At 43.0% G+C, this 20,043-nt stretch overlaps 1 protein-coding gene across 1 annotated transcript in view; it reads left to right on the top strand.

The window, feature by feature from the left end:
• Window positions 1-20,043, top strand: part of RAB11FIP2 (RAB11 family interacting protein 2) — a 71,767-nt gene that overhangs the window by 41,396 nt on the left and 10,328 nt on the right. Inside the window, exons 2-3 of the mRNA XM_082267346.1 lie at window positions 9,788-10,209; window positions 12,824-13,271. Coding sequence (XP_082123472.1) covers window positions 9,788-10,209; window positions 12,824-13,271 — 870 coding nt within the window. The remainder of the gene's footprint in view (window positions 1-9,787; window positions 10,210-12,823; window positions 13,272-20,043) is intronic.

Genomic DNA, 20,043 nt, shown 5'->3' with positions numbered 1-20,043 from the left:
ATAACCTGGTCATTCAGTATATTCAGGTAGTCAGCTGACCTCATTCTTTGGGCACATGCAGTAACTATACAATAGGATAGTTACTGCATGCTTAGTTTAGTTAGTTGCTTAGTTAATTCCAGGTGGCGACTTTTTTTTTTTTTGGCCATGCAGTGTAATTATGTCAATATTTCTCATAAGGGGTGTCCTGATATAAAACGTTCCCCCTTTCCCCCAAAACTCCTCTTCTTTTATATTTGTGAATTATTTGTTAATATATGATTTGGTATAGCTGCCATAAACTTTATTGTAACAGTAAAGCCTAGTACACACAGGCCGAATGTCGGTCTGTCTGTACTCCAGCCTAAGAGCGCTAACCGGTGTATTCTGATGGAGGGTGGGGGGGGGGGGACAGACACAATAGCTCAGCAGGGGAGATTGCTGTACTTAACATTTGATTGTTAGTACAGCGGCACTGACCTGAGCCGTCAGTTTTTTTTTCACTCAACCCAGTGGGTCGAACGAAAAAAAAAAAAAACTAGTAGTGTGTACTTAAGTCACAGACATTTGTTCCCATAGTAAACTGGCCTGAGGGTTAATGCACAAACTAGATTAGGTGGCAGTGGCATGGTGTAAGAGGATAGGTTACACAAAAGAAGGCAAGAGTAAGAAAGGTAGAATGGGGAACAGGAAAGACAGACACAAGGTAGAAATAGAGGGGGGTCTATCACAGGGGTTGTTAAGATACATCTCCAGGAGGAAGGTGAGCAGTCGAGTAGAAAGTCTTCTTTCACATCAAAGTTGAACTAGTTGTGGAGTAACATGCAAGACAGGTTGGTAACCCAACCAAGGCTGCCATATCGAAAAGGAACCTGTTGTGATTATCTTCAATGCAATAAGTACATTTCAATCTACCGTATATGTAAACACGTAAGAGACAACAAGGGTCTAATTTTTTTCTAAGGTGGGATGCAGGCACAAAGCCCTATAACCCAAATTTAGGATCTACAGTTAGTGATGAGGAATTTTATCAGGGAATAAACCTGTGGTATGAAGAAAAGGGGTAATAAGGGGAAACCGCGCACAGGCTCTTGGTGCAATACAGTTTTATTGGATAAAAGCAGATAAAATAAACCAATGCATTTACAAAGTGACAATGTAAACGACCATCAATGGTTGACAATAAGGCACCTTGGGAGGCAGGTCCTCGGGCACAGTGTAATCTGTAACATCCAGAGAGTGGATCTCAGTGTGCAGCCAACGACAAACTGCACAAACACTCGGCCGCTCTCTGAGCTGATCGGCCATGGGCGGCCGGTGCCACCTTCTTCGTCACGTGATTCGAGGGAGAGCCAGCTGACCAGGACGCAATAGGTTGCCAGGACAACCTGTTTTTTTTAGAGGGCGTGCCCTCCTTCTTCAGGTCCGCCCTCTGTAAAACGGGAGTCTCTTAAATAGGATTGAGCCGGCATTCAGGGAATTAGCCCTTTGGACCCCGGCTTCACCATTTTAACACGAGGGCATAACACAGAGGCATAGTACAAGGGGCAACCTATTCAACATATATTGATAATTATATTCATATTTAAAATTGTATTTATAATTGTAATTAACCCATGTGCTCTCACACTCCTGCTGTTATTTTTACAATAAAGGAGGATAGCAGGGTAGGAGCATATCTCCATGAGGATATAGTTGGTTAGGCTAAACAGCCCTACTTAACTTTTTATTAAAAAATATTATTTCTAAAGAATAATATTAGTAATAAAAAGACAATTAAAAAAATTCTGAAATGAGAGAGATGCTGAATGCACATGTGTATGGACACACACACACACACACACAAGCATGCGGGCCACCACATATGCATGCTTGCAGTGTGGTATGCACACACCCATCTGAATGTTCATACCAACGTCACTGGACCCAATGTGGGTGCAGATAGACATTATAAGTGTAATTATAAACGTGATTATAACTGTAGTACCTCTGTACAAAAACTGATGATGTAAGATCTCATGATAGTGTGGAGAAATCCAAGGGCTTCTCCACAAAATGTATCACCAACTGCAATAATATGCATTAGTTGATTAAAAATATCCTCAGAAAACATTGGCCAATTTTACTGTGTGACCCTGCATTGAGCAATATTCTACCTCCTAGACCTAATACTGTGTTTAGGAGGGTAAGGATTCTAAAAAAAAAATCGGATTTGCACCCAGTAATATAAAAGGGCCGTATTCCAGAATAAGCAACAATCCATCTCTTTTTGATATCTGAGGTACTTTTAAATGCAGAAAACCTAATTACAAGGCTTGCACATTTATAAAACATGGAAAAAAGGAGTTCACCAATCATCTAGGGAAAATCTATAAGATCAACCAATTTATCACATGTGGCACTCAGTTGGTAATATATGCACTAAAGTGACCATGTGGGTTATACTATGTGGGTCGCACTATCCGCACAATGCGTACTAGGTTCAATGAACACAGGAGGTTCATTGAAACCGGTGCTACTAAGCATAGTTTGGCTCGTCACTTTAGTACTCATGTTTACATTCCTTGTAATGAGAATAAAAATGATCAATTCTTAATTTTTTTTTTTAAACTGTGTAAAAATAATAAAGTAAATAGAAAAAAAAATAAAAAATTAAAGCGCCCTGTCCCCGTTAGCTCGCACGCAGAAGTGAACGCATGCTGAAGCCCCGCCCACATATGTAAACAATGTTCAAACCACACATATGAGGTATTGCTGCAATCGTTCGAGCGAGAGCAATAATTTGAGTCCTGGACCTCCTATGTAACTCTAAACTGGTAACCTGTAGACATTTTTAAATTGTCGCCTATGGCGATTTTTAAGTACCAAATTTGTCGCCAGTTCTGAAGCATGATATGTTGGGTATTTATTTACTCGGCGTAACATTATCTTTCACATTATAGAAAATAATTGGGCTAACTTTACTGTTTTCTTTTCCAAAAAAATTGCGTTTGGAAGACCGCTGCACAAATATGGTGTGATAAGAAATATTGCAACGATCTCCATTTTATTCTCTAGGGTCTCTGCTAAAAAAAAAAAAATATATATATATATATATATATATATATATATATATATATATATATATAATGTTTGGGGGTTCTAAGTAGTTTTCTAGCAAAAAAAAATGATTTTAGCTTGTAAACACCAAGTGTCAAAAACAGGCCTGGTCTTAAAGTGGTTAAAGAACCATTGTTCCTAATTTTTATGGATAGTCTACAGACGGGAATGGTACCAGCCGTTTGGAGAAAAGCCAACGTGGTAATAATATTTAAAAAAGGGCCGAGATATATCCCTGGGAATTACAGGCCTAACATCAATAGTCTGCAAGATATTGGAGGGGATGATAAGGGACTATCATTAGTAGTAATCAGCATGGATTCATGAAAAATCACTCTTGCCAGACCAATCTATTAACCTTCTATGAAGAAGTGAGCTGCCACCTGGATAAAGAAAGGCCTGTTGATGTGGTGTATCTGGGTTTTGCAATGGCATTTGAAACAGTTCCCCACAAACGTTTACTGTACAAACGAAGGTATGTAGGTATGGACCATAGGGTCTGGATTAAAAGCTGGCTTCAGGGGCGAGTCCAGAGGGTGGTGATAAATGGGGAGAACTTGGAATGGTCTGGTGTGGAAAGTGGGGTCCCCCAAGGAACTGTCCTGGGACCAGTCCTGTTTAATTTATTTATAAATGACCTAGAGGATGGTATAAAAAGCTCAATCTCTGTATTTGCGGACGATACTTAATTAAGCAGGGCAATAACTTCTAAGCAGGATGTGGAAACCTTACAAGAAGACCTGAACAAAATAATGGGGTGGGCATCTATATGGCAAATAAGGTTTAATGTTGGAAAATGTAAGGTAATGCATTTGGGTGCCAGAAATACGAATGCAAGTTACTCACTAGGGGGAAAGCCTTTGGGGGAATCTAAGATGGAAAAGGACCTGGGGGTCATAGTAGATGACAAGCTCAGCAATGGCATGCAATGCCAAGTTGCTGCAAGCAAAACCAACATAATACTGGCATGTATAAAAAAGGCGATAAACTCCAGAGATAAAACAATTATTCTCCCACTCTACAAGACTCTGGTCGGGCCGCATCTGGAGTATGCCGTCCAGTTCTGGGCCCCCGTCCTCAGGAAGGATGTGCTGGAACTGGAGAGAGTCCAGAGAAGGGCAACAAAGCTAATAAAGGGAATGGAAGACTTCAGCTATGAGGAAACACTACAAGCATTGAACTTATTCTCTCTGGAGAGGAGACGCTTGAGAGGAGATATGATATCAATGTACAAATACTGTACTGGCGACCCTAGCATAGGGAACAAACTTTTCAGCGAAAGGGAATATAAAAGGATTCGTGGCCATTCACTGAAATTAGAAAAGAAGCAGTTTAACCTTAAACTGCGTAAAGGGTTATATACCGTAAGAGCGGTAAGGATGTGGAATTCCACAAGCAGTGGTATCAGCAGGGAGCATCGATAGTTTCAAATAACTATTAGATGAGCACCTTAATAACCACAACATACAGGGGTATACAATGTGCTATTGACATAAACACCTATACAGGCGGTCCCCGGGTTACAAACATCCAACTTACAAATGACACGGAGGGAGACAACAGGAAGTGAGGGGAAATCTACCTCTGGAAGAGTTATCATGGGAAAAAGGTGTCTCCACTGGGGCTGTATTACCAATCCTTGTTTCCACAGCAACCAAAAAATTTCAAAATCCAATTGTCATAAGGACAGAAAGCGAGGTGAAATCTTCTGAACAGGGACACAGACAACAAAAAAAATGTTACAGGGGATGTTAACCCTTTCCTATGCTATCCAAAAAACCTAAAAAATATTATTTTGGCTGGAGCTACACTTAAAAAATATACCTGTTCCGACTTACAAACAAATTCAACTTAAGAACAAACCTACAGACCCTATCTTGTTCGTAACCCGGGGACCGCCTGTACACACACTCATCATAGGTTGAACTGGATGGACTGGTATCTTTTTTCAGCTTCACTAACTATGTAACTATGGAGACAAGCAGCCCTTGACATCATAAGTTATGCAGGCAATACGCGTAGCAAATGTATTTCCTGCAACCATGACAGTGTCGACAGGGGAACCCCCCTCGCCGAGCCATTGTATTCTGCTTGTGGGGAGGTGGGGGAAGCTGTCCCCGGGCGGAGAAGACAGTGATTATTGCTAGTGGTTATACCAGCCGCTAGTAATAATCACATGCAAAATTGGGGCAGGCTGGTTGTACCCAAGTTGATCTTTTGATCAACATTCAGTCTGCCCATACATGGTTCGAATCTTGGGTTTCTGCTGAACTGGCTGAGATTTGAACCTTCTATGGCCAGCCTTAGATATATAGAAATATATGTAGCAGCCTACAGGTTGGTGCTAGGTAAATGCATAGTGGGCCTTGTCTGCCTAACAGCAGGGCCATGATTGTTTTTTGGTTAGAGTGTCATGGCTCCCAGGTGTGTCTGCTGAAAGGGGAGTCTCCCCACTGGCTCAGTGAGAGGCTTTTCATAGGGCAGTGGAGGAAACCCAATCAGGGACACATTCAGGCTGGTAACTACCCCAGAAGGCAGATTTCGCTGAAAAGGATTCTGGGAGTGGGTATAAGTCTGAGGGGCGTGCGTGACTCGTGGTCTTTGGCGGGAAGCAAAGTCCCAGGAGGGAGAGTGCGGCTATCTCCCCTCCTGTCAGAGGAAGCGGATGTCTCGGGTGCTGCCTGAGAATCCAGAGAGTGCTGAGTTGAGCTGAGGGGGATCCGGTGTGCCGAGAACCAGCGGAGAGCGAGAGGGGTCCAGTCGCAGGAAAGCCTACACATGTCATGAGTACTGAGGTTCTAGGATCCAAGTGTTAGCTAGCTGTAAAGGGGGTACCTAGTCAGAGGACCCTGAAGTGATAGAGGAGGTACCTAGGTTGAGGACCCTGAAGAGGCAAAGGGGGCGCCTGCAGTTTGGGCCCTGAAGAGTTAATGCACAGTGTGAGTGCATCAGTTGAGAGTTGCAGCCATACAGGAATCCACAGCATGCTACCTCAAGCCAGTGCAAGGCTGGAGGGAGTAGTCAGTGACTTTGCAGTGCAAGCAGTGTCAGAAGTTCAATGTTCTACAGTCCTGGATCTTTTGGACTTAAGTCGGAGTTCCAGCACAGCTTTCAGAGATACAGTGTGTTCAAAGCGTCAGTAAGCGTTGGCTAGCGTCAACTGGCGTCAAGACATCGCTAACGGGTATTTTTGTTATAAAAGTCCCAGAATTGTACAGTCGAGCCAAAGGAGTATCCCACTCATTCCTTTCTCCCATCCCCTAAAACTACAATAAAACAACCAAACAAAGATGCTGGAGTCAATGTGTCAGTTCTCACACCCAGGGCCGCAGCTCAGATGGGCTGGAGAGGTAACTGGTAACAATGGCAGACCCACCTCAGGCCACAGGCCTGGAAACATTGCTACATATAGATATATTATCTGGGAATTGACCCATGATATGAAGGCACGAAGTCCTGACACCAACATTTAGGATATACAGATAGTAATCTAGAGTGATATCAAGGAATTGACCCATGGTTTGGATTGGAAGCAAGAATTCCTGGCCCCCTAATATAGGATGTACAGATAGTCAGGAGTGTTAGTGGGAAACTGTACCATAGTACGGGGGTAGGCAGTTCTAAAGCCATAATTTGGATGTACAGATAACTACCAGGAGTGCTTTTAGGTTACTTACCCATGAAATGGAGGCTAGGAGTACTGACACTAAAATTTAGGAGGTACAGATAGTGACCAGAAGTGTTATTGGGGAACTAACTCAGAGTATGGGAAAAGGCAGCCCTAAAACCATAATTTAAGATGTTCAGATAATGATTAGGAGTGTTAAGGGGGCATTGACCCTTAGTATGGAAACGTGAAGTCCTTTAACTTAGGATGTACAGTACAGATAGTGAAGAGGACTGCTATCACAATATTGACCAACAGTACGGAGGCAAGGAGACTTGATATCCTTATTTAGTATGTACAAATAGTGGTGATATTGGGGGAACTGACCCAATGGAGACAGAGTCTTGACATCCTAACGTAGGATAAACAGATAGTGATCAGGAGTGTTATCAGGGAACTGACCCTTGATATGGAGGCAAGGAGTCCTGACACCAAAATTTAGGATGTATAGATAGTGATCAGGAGTGTTATTGGGCAACTGACCTATGGTATAAAGGCAAGGAGTCCTAACACTCAAATTTAGTAAGTACAGATAGTGATTAGGAGGAGTGTTATCGGGGGAACTGACCCATAGTAAATGGACAGAAAGTCATGCACCCTAACTTAAATTAAGGTCAAGAGTGTTATCAGGGTACTAACCCATAGTATGGAGGCAAGGATTCCTCACATTATAATTTATAACATATAATATACAGATACTGATCAGGATTGCTATTAGGGAACTGACCCATGGTATGAATGTAAGGAGACCTGACACCAAAATGTAAGATATACAAATACCTAGCTGTATTGACCAAGATGTGTCGCATTAAACCCAAAACCAAAAATGTAATATACTGCAGCTTACCAATCATTAGATGTGGCGGCTGCATTCGTTTTCTTAACTGTGGCTGGATTCATTTTCTTGACTTCTTTCACTGTAGTTACATAGTCAGCTACAATAACAATTTTTTTTTTTCTTTTATGGATAAAGGTTTTACAATTAGATGTATAAATACAAGCTGATTTCTGATCATTGTAAGCAACCATGTCAGTGGTAAATGGTTTGTCTCCACACCCCCAATTGATACATTTTCAGCCCAACTTGTTCTTTTGAAAAACAAATGACTTACTGGCCAGAACACCAGGGGAAATAAAAAGAAAGAAAGCCTAAAAAAGGAAACGAATGCAGCCATCACATCCAAGAATTGGAAAGCTGCAATATAATAAATATTTGCTTTTAGGTTTAATACCGCTTTAAATGCAAGCGAAGTAAAGTCAGGTCACTAGGTAGGTTGTGCTATGTAAATTCTAGGGCTGGATTGGCAGGTAAAAAAAGCACCTTATTATGGGTTGTGTGCCTGGAGTTTGGCTTAAGGGACCATTCACACTATGCTGCTCTTGTGCACTGCATTAACGCATGTGTGTTAACATGTGTTACACATGCATGACATTGCATTAGGTAGACCATTAATTCTTAATGGGCTGCCGTCACCCAAGAAATGACAAAAAACATACATACAGCATGAGTTAAAGCTGTGTTGCCTTAATGTGTTGGCATGCCTTTTAAAATAAATGGCTATGCAATATGCTAACCTGGATAATGCATATTCCAGTTATTTGCACATTAATGCATTGCAAAAGTGTAATTTGGTCCATAAGTAAGGAATAATGGTAGGGTCTGAAAACAACTTAAAGGAGTTGTAAAGGCAGAAGTTTTTTTTTTTTTTTATCTTATTCATTCTATGCATTAACATAAAAAGCCTTCTGTGTGCAGCAGCCTCCCCAGCACCCCCTAATACTTTCCTGAACCCCATCTATGTCCACGAGTCCCTTGGCTGTCCGCGACTCTCCCTCCTGATTGGCTTAAATACAGCCGCGGCGCTACTGGCTCCCACGGCTGTCAATCAAAGTCAGTGAGCCAATCGGGAGAGAGAGGGGTGGACCAAAACGGCAGCTGCATGTCTGAATGGATACACAGAGCTGCAGCTCGGCTCGGGTGCCCCCATAGCAAGCTGCTTGCTGTGGGGGCACTCGACAGGAGGGAGGGGCTAGGAGCAGGAACGGGGGATCTGAGAAGAGGAGGATCGGGGCTGCTCTGTGCAATACCAACTGCACAGAGGAGGTAAGGATAACATGTTTGTTATCATTAAAAAAAAAAACGAGACTTTACAATCACTTTAAACATGAGATGTCCTCATCATTAACTATAAATCGGTTAACTCTGTCTCTGTGGTTGTATGCTGGTGTTTTTTACTCCTCAAAAAATTCATGTGTGCCCTAAATTACATCTCTATTGGGTGGGAGTGTTAAACACCACGAATTCTGTGTTTCAGACCTCCATTCCTTTCGACCTGAAACCATGCTTCTTGGGTATTTTAGATGATTTTCAACTGCCGGCTCTTAGGAGAGAGGTGGTAGTTTGAGGTCTTTTTCAAGCCCAGAGGGTGATACCCAGCACTGTAAATCTACCGACTCCTTTCCACAAAGAATGGATACAATGCATGCGGGAAACCCTTAGATTGGAGAAGTATATCTATCAACAGACCCCTATGTTGTCCCTGTAAATTTGACAACTTATGGAGTCCTTGGCCTGGATACTCCTGGCTTGAGCCTGGTGGAACTGGTGATGGACAGGCTACTCACTGGCTAGACTGGGTATCACTGCCTGGCAGATGTAGTGGTCTGTTCTAAAGCTAGAGCTGAGGCTGGAGGATTCATCCTTGAATGTTTATATCCTGGTGTATACTGTATTGGCCTTTATAGGGTCGGGTTGAAATGCATCATCATTACTCTACTTACCTACTGATAGGTGTAAAGTTATTTGCAAGTGCTTGCTGTATGTGTGAGTCTTGGCATTACTGTTATTTGTAATGCATTTTCATTTTTGTTTTATATTATGGTTTTTCAATAAAATTTTCTTGATAAAAAAAAAAAAAAAAATGAATGTGGAAAACAAAGGTGCTGGGACAGCAGAGCCCTTGTATAATTCCTGAAACTGATGTACAGGTAAAGAGTATGGTCCTTCCCACCCTTCTCACACTTTCTTTCTGCTTTTCGTAGGTGGTATAAACTGGAGTCAAAGCAAGGAAAAAGGAACAAAGACAGAGGAGATCTGAAAGTAAACATCCAGTTTATGAGGAACAATATGACAGCCAGTATGTTCGATCTCTCCATGAAGGATAAGACTCGCTCTCCGTTTGCTCGTCTTAAAGACAAGATGAAAGGAAGGAAGCCAGATGGATCAGACACCTCTTCAGCCATCATTCCCAGCACAAGTGAACTCCATGGTACTCGTTTCACCGAAGGAACTGAAGTCCCACCACACAAGAGTAAACCCAAGAAGCCTTTCCTTCTAGGGCCTCAGCGCCTGTCTTCTGCCCATTCCATGTCAGATTTAGTCGGTCCTCCTCCCGCTCGACTCAGCTCTGGTGGGTTACCTGTTAAACAACCGTTAGACTCCATCAGCTCTGCAGAAGAGAGTGGTGAGTTCATTCAGTCTATGTTTCATTTATTGCTGTCCTAGTCACCATTAGCCATGTCCCTCTGGAGGACTGTGAAACCTGTTGGCATTTTATAAACTGCAAGTAAAGAGCAAATTTAGCCAAAAAGTGAAACAATTAAGTGAAGTATCCTGCATTCCAGTAAACACTGAACCTATTCTAAATTGAGAAAGTCCACTCTTTTAAACTCTGGAACCCATCACAGCCAGAATTCAGAGAGCACCTCAGATGGTCAGTAGGAGTGTACTCCCTGCAACCATTGCTGTGAAACTTTCTCTCTTTCTTCTGCTATATCACCAATACATTTAAACTTTCAAGATAACTTTGAGTATGATTGTTAATACACTTCTTAGTATTGGCATATTTTAAGTCAGGCTTTCTTCTTATGAGAAGCAACAAGGAGCTTGCAGGGGCGTGTTTCCACTCTACATCACAGGTCAGCAAGATTACTGACACAGAAGGGAGTGGAGTAGACTGGTGTAACACAGCCTTATCCATAGACAATGAACAGATATAATACCCTCCCTGAGTGTTTATAAAGGTTTCATTTTCAATTTTGGATGAAGTATTACAATATTTTCACTGAGTGCTCATGTTTACATGCTGTATTCTTGTTACTGAATATAGTCAACCGATTTTACCAAAGAAAAACACACTACTTAAAATATAATAGTTTGTGGGGAGGTCAATTTATTAAAATGTACATGTTTTAACCACTTCTGGACCAGAAGCTTTTACCCCCTTAATGATCAGGCCAATTTTTTGCGATACGGTACTGCGTTACTTTAACTGACATTTGCGCGGTCGAGTGACACTGTACCCAAATAAACTTGATGTCCTTTTTTTTTATCTCACAAATAGAGCTTTCTTTTTTCGTGGTATTTGATCACCCCTGCGGTTTTGCATTTTTGCGCTATAAACAAAAAAACAGGGAGAATTTTGAAAAAAAAAAAAAAACAATATTTTTACTTTCTGCTATAAAACACAGCCAATAAAAAAAAAATAAAAACAAAATGTTTCATCATTTTAGGCCAATGTGTATTCTGCAACATATTTTTGGTAAAAAAAAATCCCAATAAGTGCATATTGATTGGTTTGCACAAAAATTATCGTGTCTACAAACTACGGGATAGATTTATGGAATTTCTATTTTCTACTAGTAATGGCGGCGATCAGCGACATTGCAGCAGACAGATCGGACACCTAACTGACCCCTTTGAGGGGACCAGTGACATTATTACAGTAATCTGTGCTAAAAATATGCACTGTTACTGTACTAATGACACTGGCAGGGAAGGGGTTAACATCAGGGGCAATCAAAGAGTTAAGTGAGCCCCTAGGGGATGCTTTCTAACTGTGTCGAGTATGGACTTACTAACATAGAGGAACATAGAGATCTGTGTTCCTGAATAGCAAGAACACAGGATCCCTGTGTTTATCTGTGACAGAATGGCGGTCTGCCTTGTTTAAATTGGCAGACTGCCGTTTGGTCTTTATGGGGAGCGATCGCGAGTGGCCAGCGGACATCGCGTCTGCTGGACCTGCTGATTGGCTTCCCATCTGGCTATTACATGAAACGATGTACAGGTATGTCGTTTCACATAATAGAGCCGACCTGCCACAGTATATGTGCGGCGGCTGGTTGGCAAGTGGTTAAACATATATATATATGTATATGTATATATATATATATATATATATATATATATATATGTATATGTATGATAAAGCATTCCCAGGGTAGAGCAATATAGTTATCTAGAAGCAGCACACCAGTAGCTGCCCATTCTGGGTCTCATTTAGTCTGAATATAACCTCAGAGTGAACCTTCTCAAAAAGGATTAGTCATTGCTCAGACCTATGTACTTGTGTATGTAATTTTTAGCTTGAGCTACTGAGGTCTGTAAAAAGCAGACGTTTAGCAACTGAGCTGCTAAGGAGACAGAGAACACCATGTGAAAATGAGGCTAAAGCTTAATCTGCAGACTAAAATGGAGAATACAAGGTAGGTACAAAATCACCTTACAATACCTTTTAAGGTAATGTCCACCCCAACAGCTTCTTGTGTAAACAGCTGATCAGGGATTGGTGCACAGGTCAGTGTACCCCAGCCAGTTTACCCTGCTAACACCCTGTATTACAGCTATGTAACCTGAGGCACTCAAGCCATGCAGAGCAGTTCCTGTGGCAGGCACATTTTGTAGAGGAGCTCTGTCACTGTTAACATGCAACACGCTACTACAGGTAATGCAATATGTACAGTATGTCTCTTACACTGAGATCCTTTTAATAATTTTAGAGTGGGCATACCTTTACATATCAACTTTACCAGTAACAGCTATCAATTTTGTGGGTAGGTCTGTCCTCCTAAATTAGTATTGACTGCACTTGCCTGTACTCTATTTTGTTCCTTGGGCTGGATTTATTGACTACTGATGTATTGAAAAAAAACACCCAGACATGTTCAGGAGAATAAAAAAAAGGAAATTTTCCTGCACATGATTGGGCGTTTAGTCTGGTAAATCAGGTTCTTTGTGCACTCATGCTTGGAAGATGCCACCACTGTCTTGTCTCACCAGTTATTACTGTCTTGTAGGAGGCCTCAAGTCACCACACAGAAGAACGATGAGTGTGGACACATCCAAAGACAGCCAACCAGAGGGTACTGAATCCAAAATTGATTGGACCAACCGCCCCACCACTGAGCCTGTTCTGAGCAGCACTATTCCTCAGAAGTTTGCTACTCTCCCCAGGCAGTGGGCTCCTGGTGATGAGCGTGCAGAGGCCTGGGACAGTTCCAGCACAGCTAAAGGAACTTATTCTAAAACAGCAGAGGGCAGGAGAGACAGGAAGAAGAAAGACAAAGTGAGCCTGTTAGAGAGAGTAACAGGGAAGAAAGATGCAAAAAGGTCGGAACGGCACAGCCAAGACATCTCTGATTGGGGTTTGGAGAACAGAGGCTCAGATGGTGTTCCTCAAACAATGGCACCCAGCTATGAGTCCACCAATCCTTTCCGGGTGGGGAGTCATCCTCCGGAGCAGCGGTAACTATACTAACTTATCACTTCTGCTCTTGCACTGTAACCAGTGAGTAGTCTTTCTCTAAAGCCATGCCTAGCACTACAGTAGACATCAGAATTTGTTTCAGTAATGGTGTATTGCAGACGACAAGGCGATTTACGCAGCTAATCAGCTGATGTGAAAATTTCTCAATTTGCAGCTGGCGACAGGTGTGAATGTAGAAAGTGCCTTTAATTTGAATGTGTCGTCAGATCCACAATGGAGGACCCAGAAAAGTTATTAACAAGGTCGCTGGGGACAGGGAATGGGTAATTAGACGGGCCCTGGGAGATGGAGTTTAGGTAATTAAGGAAGTTGGTATAACTGGACCCCGTATATGATACAAATAATGTAATAGGGTAGATGCGGGTATTGTTCTAGCATGCAAAGACAACCTAGGACAATGTTACCAAGTCTGTTTTACTACAGACATACTGAAAATCACTGTAGAATATTCAGGTTAAATAATATACTGTATAAATACAGTGCACATGCTATAAATATCTACAGTAGGGCTGCAACTAACGATTAATTTGTCTGTCGACTAATCTATCGATTATTTTTACGATTAGTCGACTAATCTAACGATTATTTAAATTTTTTGTTTTTTTGCTTAATTTAGTGTTTTTTTGATTAGCTAATTAATCCTGTAATTAATACAGACCCCTCAGTAAGCCCCCCTCCCACTACAGACCCCTCAGTAAGCCCCCCTCCCAGTACAGACCCCCACAGTAAGCCCTCCCACCCAGTACAGACCACTTAGTAAGCCCCCCTCCCAGTACAGACCCCTCAGTAAGCCCTCCCATCTAGTACAGACCACTTCCTAAGCCCCCCCTCCCAGTACAGACCCCTCAGTAAGCCCTCCCACCTAGTACATACCACTTACTAAGCCCCCCCCCAGTACAGACCCCTCAGTAAGCCCTCCCACCTAGTACAGACCACTTACTAAACCCCCCTCCCAGTACAGACCCCTCAGTAAGCCCTCCCACCTAGTACACACCACTTACTAAGCCCCCCCCCCAGTACAGACCCCTCAGTAAGCCCTCCCACCCAGTACAGACCACTTAGTAAGCCCCCCTCCCAGTGCAGACCCCTCAGTAAGCCCTCCCACCTAGTACAGTATGTACTGGGTGGGAGGGCTTACTGAGGGGTCTGCACTGGGAGGGGGGTTACTAAGGGGTCTGTACTAGGTGGGAGGGCTTACTGAGGGGTCTGTACTGGAAGGGGGCTTACTAAGTGGTCTGTACTGTACAGACCACTTAGTAAGCCCCCCTCCCAGTACACTAGTACAGACCCCTCAGTAGGCCCTCCCACCTAGTACAGACCCCTTAGTAAGCCCCCCCTCCCAGTACAGACACCCCAGTAAGCCCTCCCACCCAGTACAGACCCCTTAGTAAGCCCCCCTCCCAGTGCAGACCCCTCAGTAAGCCCTCCCACCTAGTACAGGGCTTACTGAGGGGTCTGCACTGGGAGGGGGGCTTACTAAGGGGTCTGTACTGGGTGGAAGGGCTTACTGAGGGGTCTGCACTGGGAGGGGGGGCTTACTAAGTGGTCTGTACTGGGAGGGGGGCTTACTAAGTGGTCTGTACTGTACAGACCACTTAGTAAGCCCCCCTCCCAGTACACTAGTACAGACCCCTCAGTAAGCCCTCCAACCTAGTACAGACCCCTTAGTAAGCCCCCCTCCCAGTGCAGACCCCTCAGTAAGCCCTCCCACCTAGTACAGACTGTACTAGGTGGGAGGGCTTACTGAGGGGTCTGCACTGGGAGGGGGGCTTACTAAGGGGTCTGTACTGGGTGGGAGGGCTTACTGGGGGGTCTGTACTGGGAGGGGGGCTTACTAAGTGGTCTGTACTGTACAGACCACTTAGTAAGCCCCCCTTCCAGTGCAGACCCCCCAGTAAGCCCTCCCACCTAGTACAGACCATTACAAGCCGGTGTAGCGCCGCAAATGTGACATGTCTGGGTGATCGGGGGAGGATGGCGAATGTGTGTTGCGGCAGAAGCTGTGGGAGTACAGGGGTGCTGGAGACGGTCAGCGCTCACCTCTCGTCTCCGACGGAGCCCGGCGGGGGAATTTCACCCGGCCGGCAATGCTTCAAGCGGCGCGGCGGCCGGCCGGGGGCGTGTGACGTCACGCGTTGACGCGTCGATGCATTTTCCGCACGTCAACGATTTTTTGTAGTCGACGAGTCGTGGCAGCCCTAATCTACAGCCCAAATAATATATATCTACAGTGCAGATACTATATATATATATATATATATATATATATATATATATATATGTACAATTCAATATATCTACAGTGCAGATACTTTATATTTACAGGCCAATATATCTACAGTGCAGATACTATATATTTACAGGCCGATATACAATGCATTGCGAAAGTATTCGGCCCCCTTGAACTTTTCGACCTTTGGCACATTTCAGGCTTAAAACATAAAGATATAAAACTGTAACAAGTGGGTCACAATCATGAAGTGGAACGAAATTTATTGGATATTTCAAACTTTTTTAACAAATAAAAAACTGAAAATTGGGCGTGCAAAATTATTCAGCCCCCTTAACTTAATACTTTGTAGCGCCACCTTTTGCTGCGATTACAGGTCTAAGTTGCTTGGGGTATGTCTCTATCAGTTTTGCACATCGTGAGACTGAACTTTTTGCCCATTCCTCCTTGCAAAACAGCTCGAGCTCAGTGAGGTTGGATGGAGAGCGTTTGTGAACAGCAGTTTTCAGTTCTTTCCACAGATTCTCGATTGGATTCAGGTCTGGACTTTGACTTGGCCATTCTAACACCTGGATATGTTTATTTGTGAACCATTCCATTGTAGATTTTGCTTTATGTTTTGGATCATTGTCTTGTTGGAAGACAAATCTCCATCCCAGTCTCAGGTCTTTTGCAGACTCCATCAGGTTTTCTTCCAGAATGGTCCTGTATTTGGCTCCATCCATCTTCCCATCAATTTTAACCATCTTTCCTGTCCCTGCTGAAGAAAAGCAGGCCCAAACCATGATGCTGCCACCACCATGTTTGACAGTGGGGATGGTGTGTTCAGGGTGATGAGCTGTGTTGCTTTTACGCCAAACATAACGTTTTGCATTTTTGCCAAAAAGTTTGATTTTGGTTTCATCTGACCAGAGCACCTTCTTCCACATGTTTGGTGTGTCTCCCAGGTGGCTTGTGGCAAACTTTAAACGACACTTTTTATGGATATCTTTAAGAAATGGCTTTCTTCTTGCCACTCTTCCATAAAGGCCAGATTTGTGCAGTATACAACTGATTGTTGTCCTATGGACAGAGTCTCCCACCTCAGCTGTAGATCTCTGCAGTTCATCCAGAGTGATCATGGGCCTCTTGGCTGCATCTCTGATCAGTCTTCTCCTTGAATGAGCTGAAAGTTTAGAGGGACGGCCAGGTCTTCGTAGATTTGCAGTGGTCTGATACTCCTTCCATTTCAATATTATCGCTTGCACAGTGCTCCTTGGGATGTTTAAAGCTTAGGAAATCTTTTTGTATCCAAATCCGGCTTTAAACTTCTCCACAACAGTATCTCGGACCTGCCTGGTGTGTTCCTTGTTCTTCATGATGCTCTCTGCGCTTTAAACGGACCTCTGAGACTATCACAGTGCAGGTGCATTTATACGGAGACTTGATTACACACAGGTGGATTCTATTTATCATCATTAGTCATTTAGGTCAACATTGGATCATTCAGAGATCCTCACTGAACTTCTGGAGAGAGTTTGCTGCACTTAAAGTAAAGGGGCTGAATAATTTTGCACGCCCAATTTTTCAGTTTTTTATTTGTTAACAAAGTTTGAAATATCCAATATATTTCGTTCCACTTCATGATTGTGTCACACTTGTTGTTGATTCTTAAAAAAAAATTACAGTTTTATATCTTTATGTTTGAAGCCTGAAATGTGGCAAAAGGACAAAAAGTTCAAGGGGGCCGAATACTTTCGCAATGCACTGTATCTACAGTGCAGGTACTTTATGTCTATAGCCCAAATAATATATATCTACAGGGCAAATACTATGCTGTATATCTATCCCTCAAATTCTACATATTTACCTTGCAGATATTTTATATGTACAGTCAAATATCCACAGAGCAGATACTATATATGTGCAGTCCAATATAGCTACAGTGAAGATACTATATATATGTACACTCTTGTTAGTATACACAATCACAGCTCTTCAGTTACTGTGGGTGACACAATATCATCACTTATTTCTCTCCTTCTCTGGTATACCTAGGGTTGCCACCTGTTCAGGATTCACCCTGACAGTCTGGGTTTTGAATCATGTGTTCGGGTTTCAGTCTGCCTGAAACCCAGACACATTATTCAGACCATGCTGTGGCTCCCCAAGTAACCGAGATAGACACACACAAATCTATTGCTGTCCGGACTGCTGTCTGGGGGCAAGTTTGGCATCCCTGGGGAGGGGGGGATGATGTCAGCAAGAGAAATTTGGCCACACCCATTGTTTGCAGCAGTGCGCATAGTGCACCAAACTATTACTCTCCTTGGGGCACCCAAAGGTGTCCCGGGTCTTTTACAATCCTATAGATTATCCTACAAAAAAAAAAAAAAATGTCCCTGTGCCGCTAAGAGTGTTCAGGTTTGACTTGAAGAAAAGGTGGCAACCCTAGACCGTTTACCGGTCACACATAAAGCTGCCCTCACACACAATCTACTCATCCTCAGATACCCAAGAGAGGACCAAATACTCAGATGTTTAATACTACTTACACAATGGTACATGCAGCAGTTGTGAAATGTGATTAAAAGATTTTATACCTTCTCATGCTTTGAATTTCTGTTAATTTCTGAGACCTCTGATGTCTTGATACTCCATATACAGTCAGGTCCATAAATATTGGGACATCGACACAATTCTAATCTTTTTGGCTCTATACACCACCACAATGGATTTGAAATTAAACAAACAAGATGTGCTTTAACTGCAGACTTTCAGCTTTAATTTGAGGGTATTTACATCCAAATCAGGTGAACGGTGTAGGAATTACAACAGTTTGTATATGTGCCTCCCACTTTTTAAGGGACCAAAAGTAATGGGACAATTGGCTGCTCAGCTGTTCCATGGCCAAGTGTGTGTTATTCCCTCATTATCCCATTTACAAGGAGCAGATAAAAGGTCCAGAGTTAATTTCAAGTGTGCTATTTGCATTTGGAATCTGTTGCTGTCAACTCTCAATATGAGATCCAAAGAGCTGTCACTATCAGTGAAGCAAGCCATCATTAGGCTGAAAAAACAAAACAAACCCATCAGATAGATAGCAAAAACATTAGCAGTGGCCAAATCAACTGTTTGGAACATCCCTAAAAAGAAAGAACGCATCGGTGAGCTCAGCAACACCAAAAGACCCGGAAGACCATGGAAAGCAACTGTGGTGGATGACCGAAGAATTCTTTCCCTGGTGAAGAAAACACCCTTCACAACAGTTGGCCAGAGTGAATACAGAGGGTTCACCACAAGATGTAAACCATTGGTGAGCCTCAAAAACAGGAAGGCCAGATTAGAGTTTGCCAAACAACATCAAAAAAAGACTTCACAGTTCTGGAACAACATCCTATGGACAGATGAGACCAAGATCAACTTGTACCAGAGTGATGGGAAGAGAAGAGTATGGAGAAGGAAAGGAACTGCTCATGATCCAAAGCATACCACCTCATCAGTGAAGCATGGTGGTGGTAGTGTCATGGCGTGAGCATGTATGGCTGCCAATGGAACTGGTTCTCTTGTATTTATTGATGATGCGACTTCTGACAGCAGGATGAATTCTGAAGTGTTTCGGGCAATATTATCTGCTCATATTCAGCCAAATGCTTCAGAACTCATTGGACGGCGCTTCACAGTGCAGATGGACAATGACCCGAAGCATACTGCGAAAGCAACCAAAGAGTTTTTTAACTGAAAGAAGTTGAATGTTATGAAATGGCCAAGTCAATCACCTGACCTGAATCCGATTGAGCATGCATTTCACTTGCTGAAGACAAAACTGAAGGGAAAATGCCCCAAGAACAAGCAGGAACTGAAGACAGTTGCAGTAGAGGCCTGGCAGAGCATCACCAGGGATGAAACCCAGTGTCTGGTGATGTCTATGCGTTCCAGACTTCAGGCTGTAATCGAAGGATTTGCAACCAAGTATTAAAAGTTTGATTTATGATTGTTAATCTGTCCCATTACTTTTGGTCCCTTAAAAAGTGGGAGGCACATACACAAACTGTGGTAATTCCTACACCGTTCACCTGATTTGGATGTAAATACCCTCAAATTAAAGCTGAAAGTCTGCAGTTAAAGCACATCTTGTTTGTTTCATTTCAAATCCATTGTGGTGGTGTAAAGAGCCAAAAAGATTAGAATTGTGTTGATGTCCCAATATTTATGGACCTGACTGTAAGTATGATCTACAGCAGCCTTTTTCAACCAGGGTGCCCAGGCAGGCTTTCATTGTGCACCTTCACAACCTTCCAGCCACCAATGTCCAAACAACCAACGACATCATTAGTTGGTAAGCAGTATGTCGGGCACCTGCACAGCATCCTTGTTTGCCCCTCTCCATCAGCACTGGGGCCACATTAGTGTGAGGGGGAGAAACTGAGAGAGAAGAGAAATGCTGGGATACCAGTCAGTAGCAGTGTGCAAAGGTGCGTTTGCTTTAGAAGAAGAAACCACCTTTAATGCTCGATGTCCTACATGTGTGGATGTTGCTG

The sequence above is a fragment of the Pelophylax lessonae genome (genome assembly GCF_965119305.1).
Source record: "Pelophylax lessonae genome assembly, chromosome: 9".
Taxonomy (NCBI): Eukaryota; Metazoa; Chordata; class Amphibia; order Anura; family Ranidae; genus Pelophylax; species Pelophylax lessonae.
This window is presented reverse-complemented; position numbering and strand designations above follow the sequence as displayed.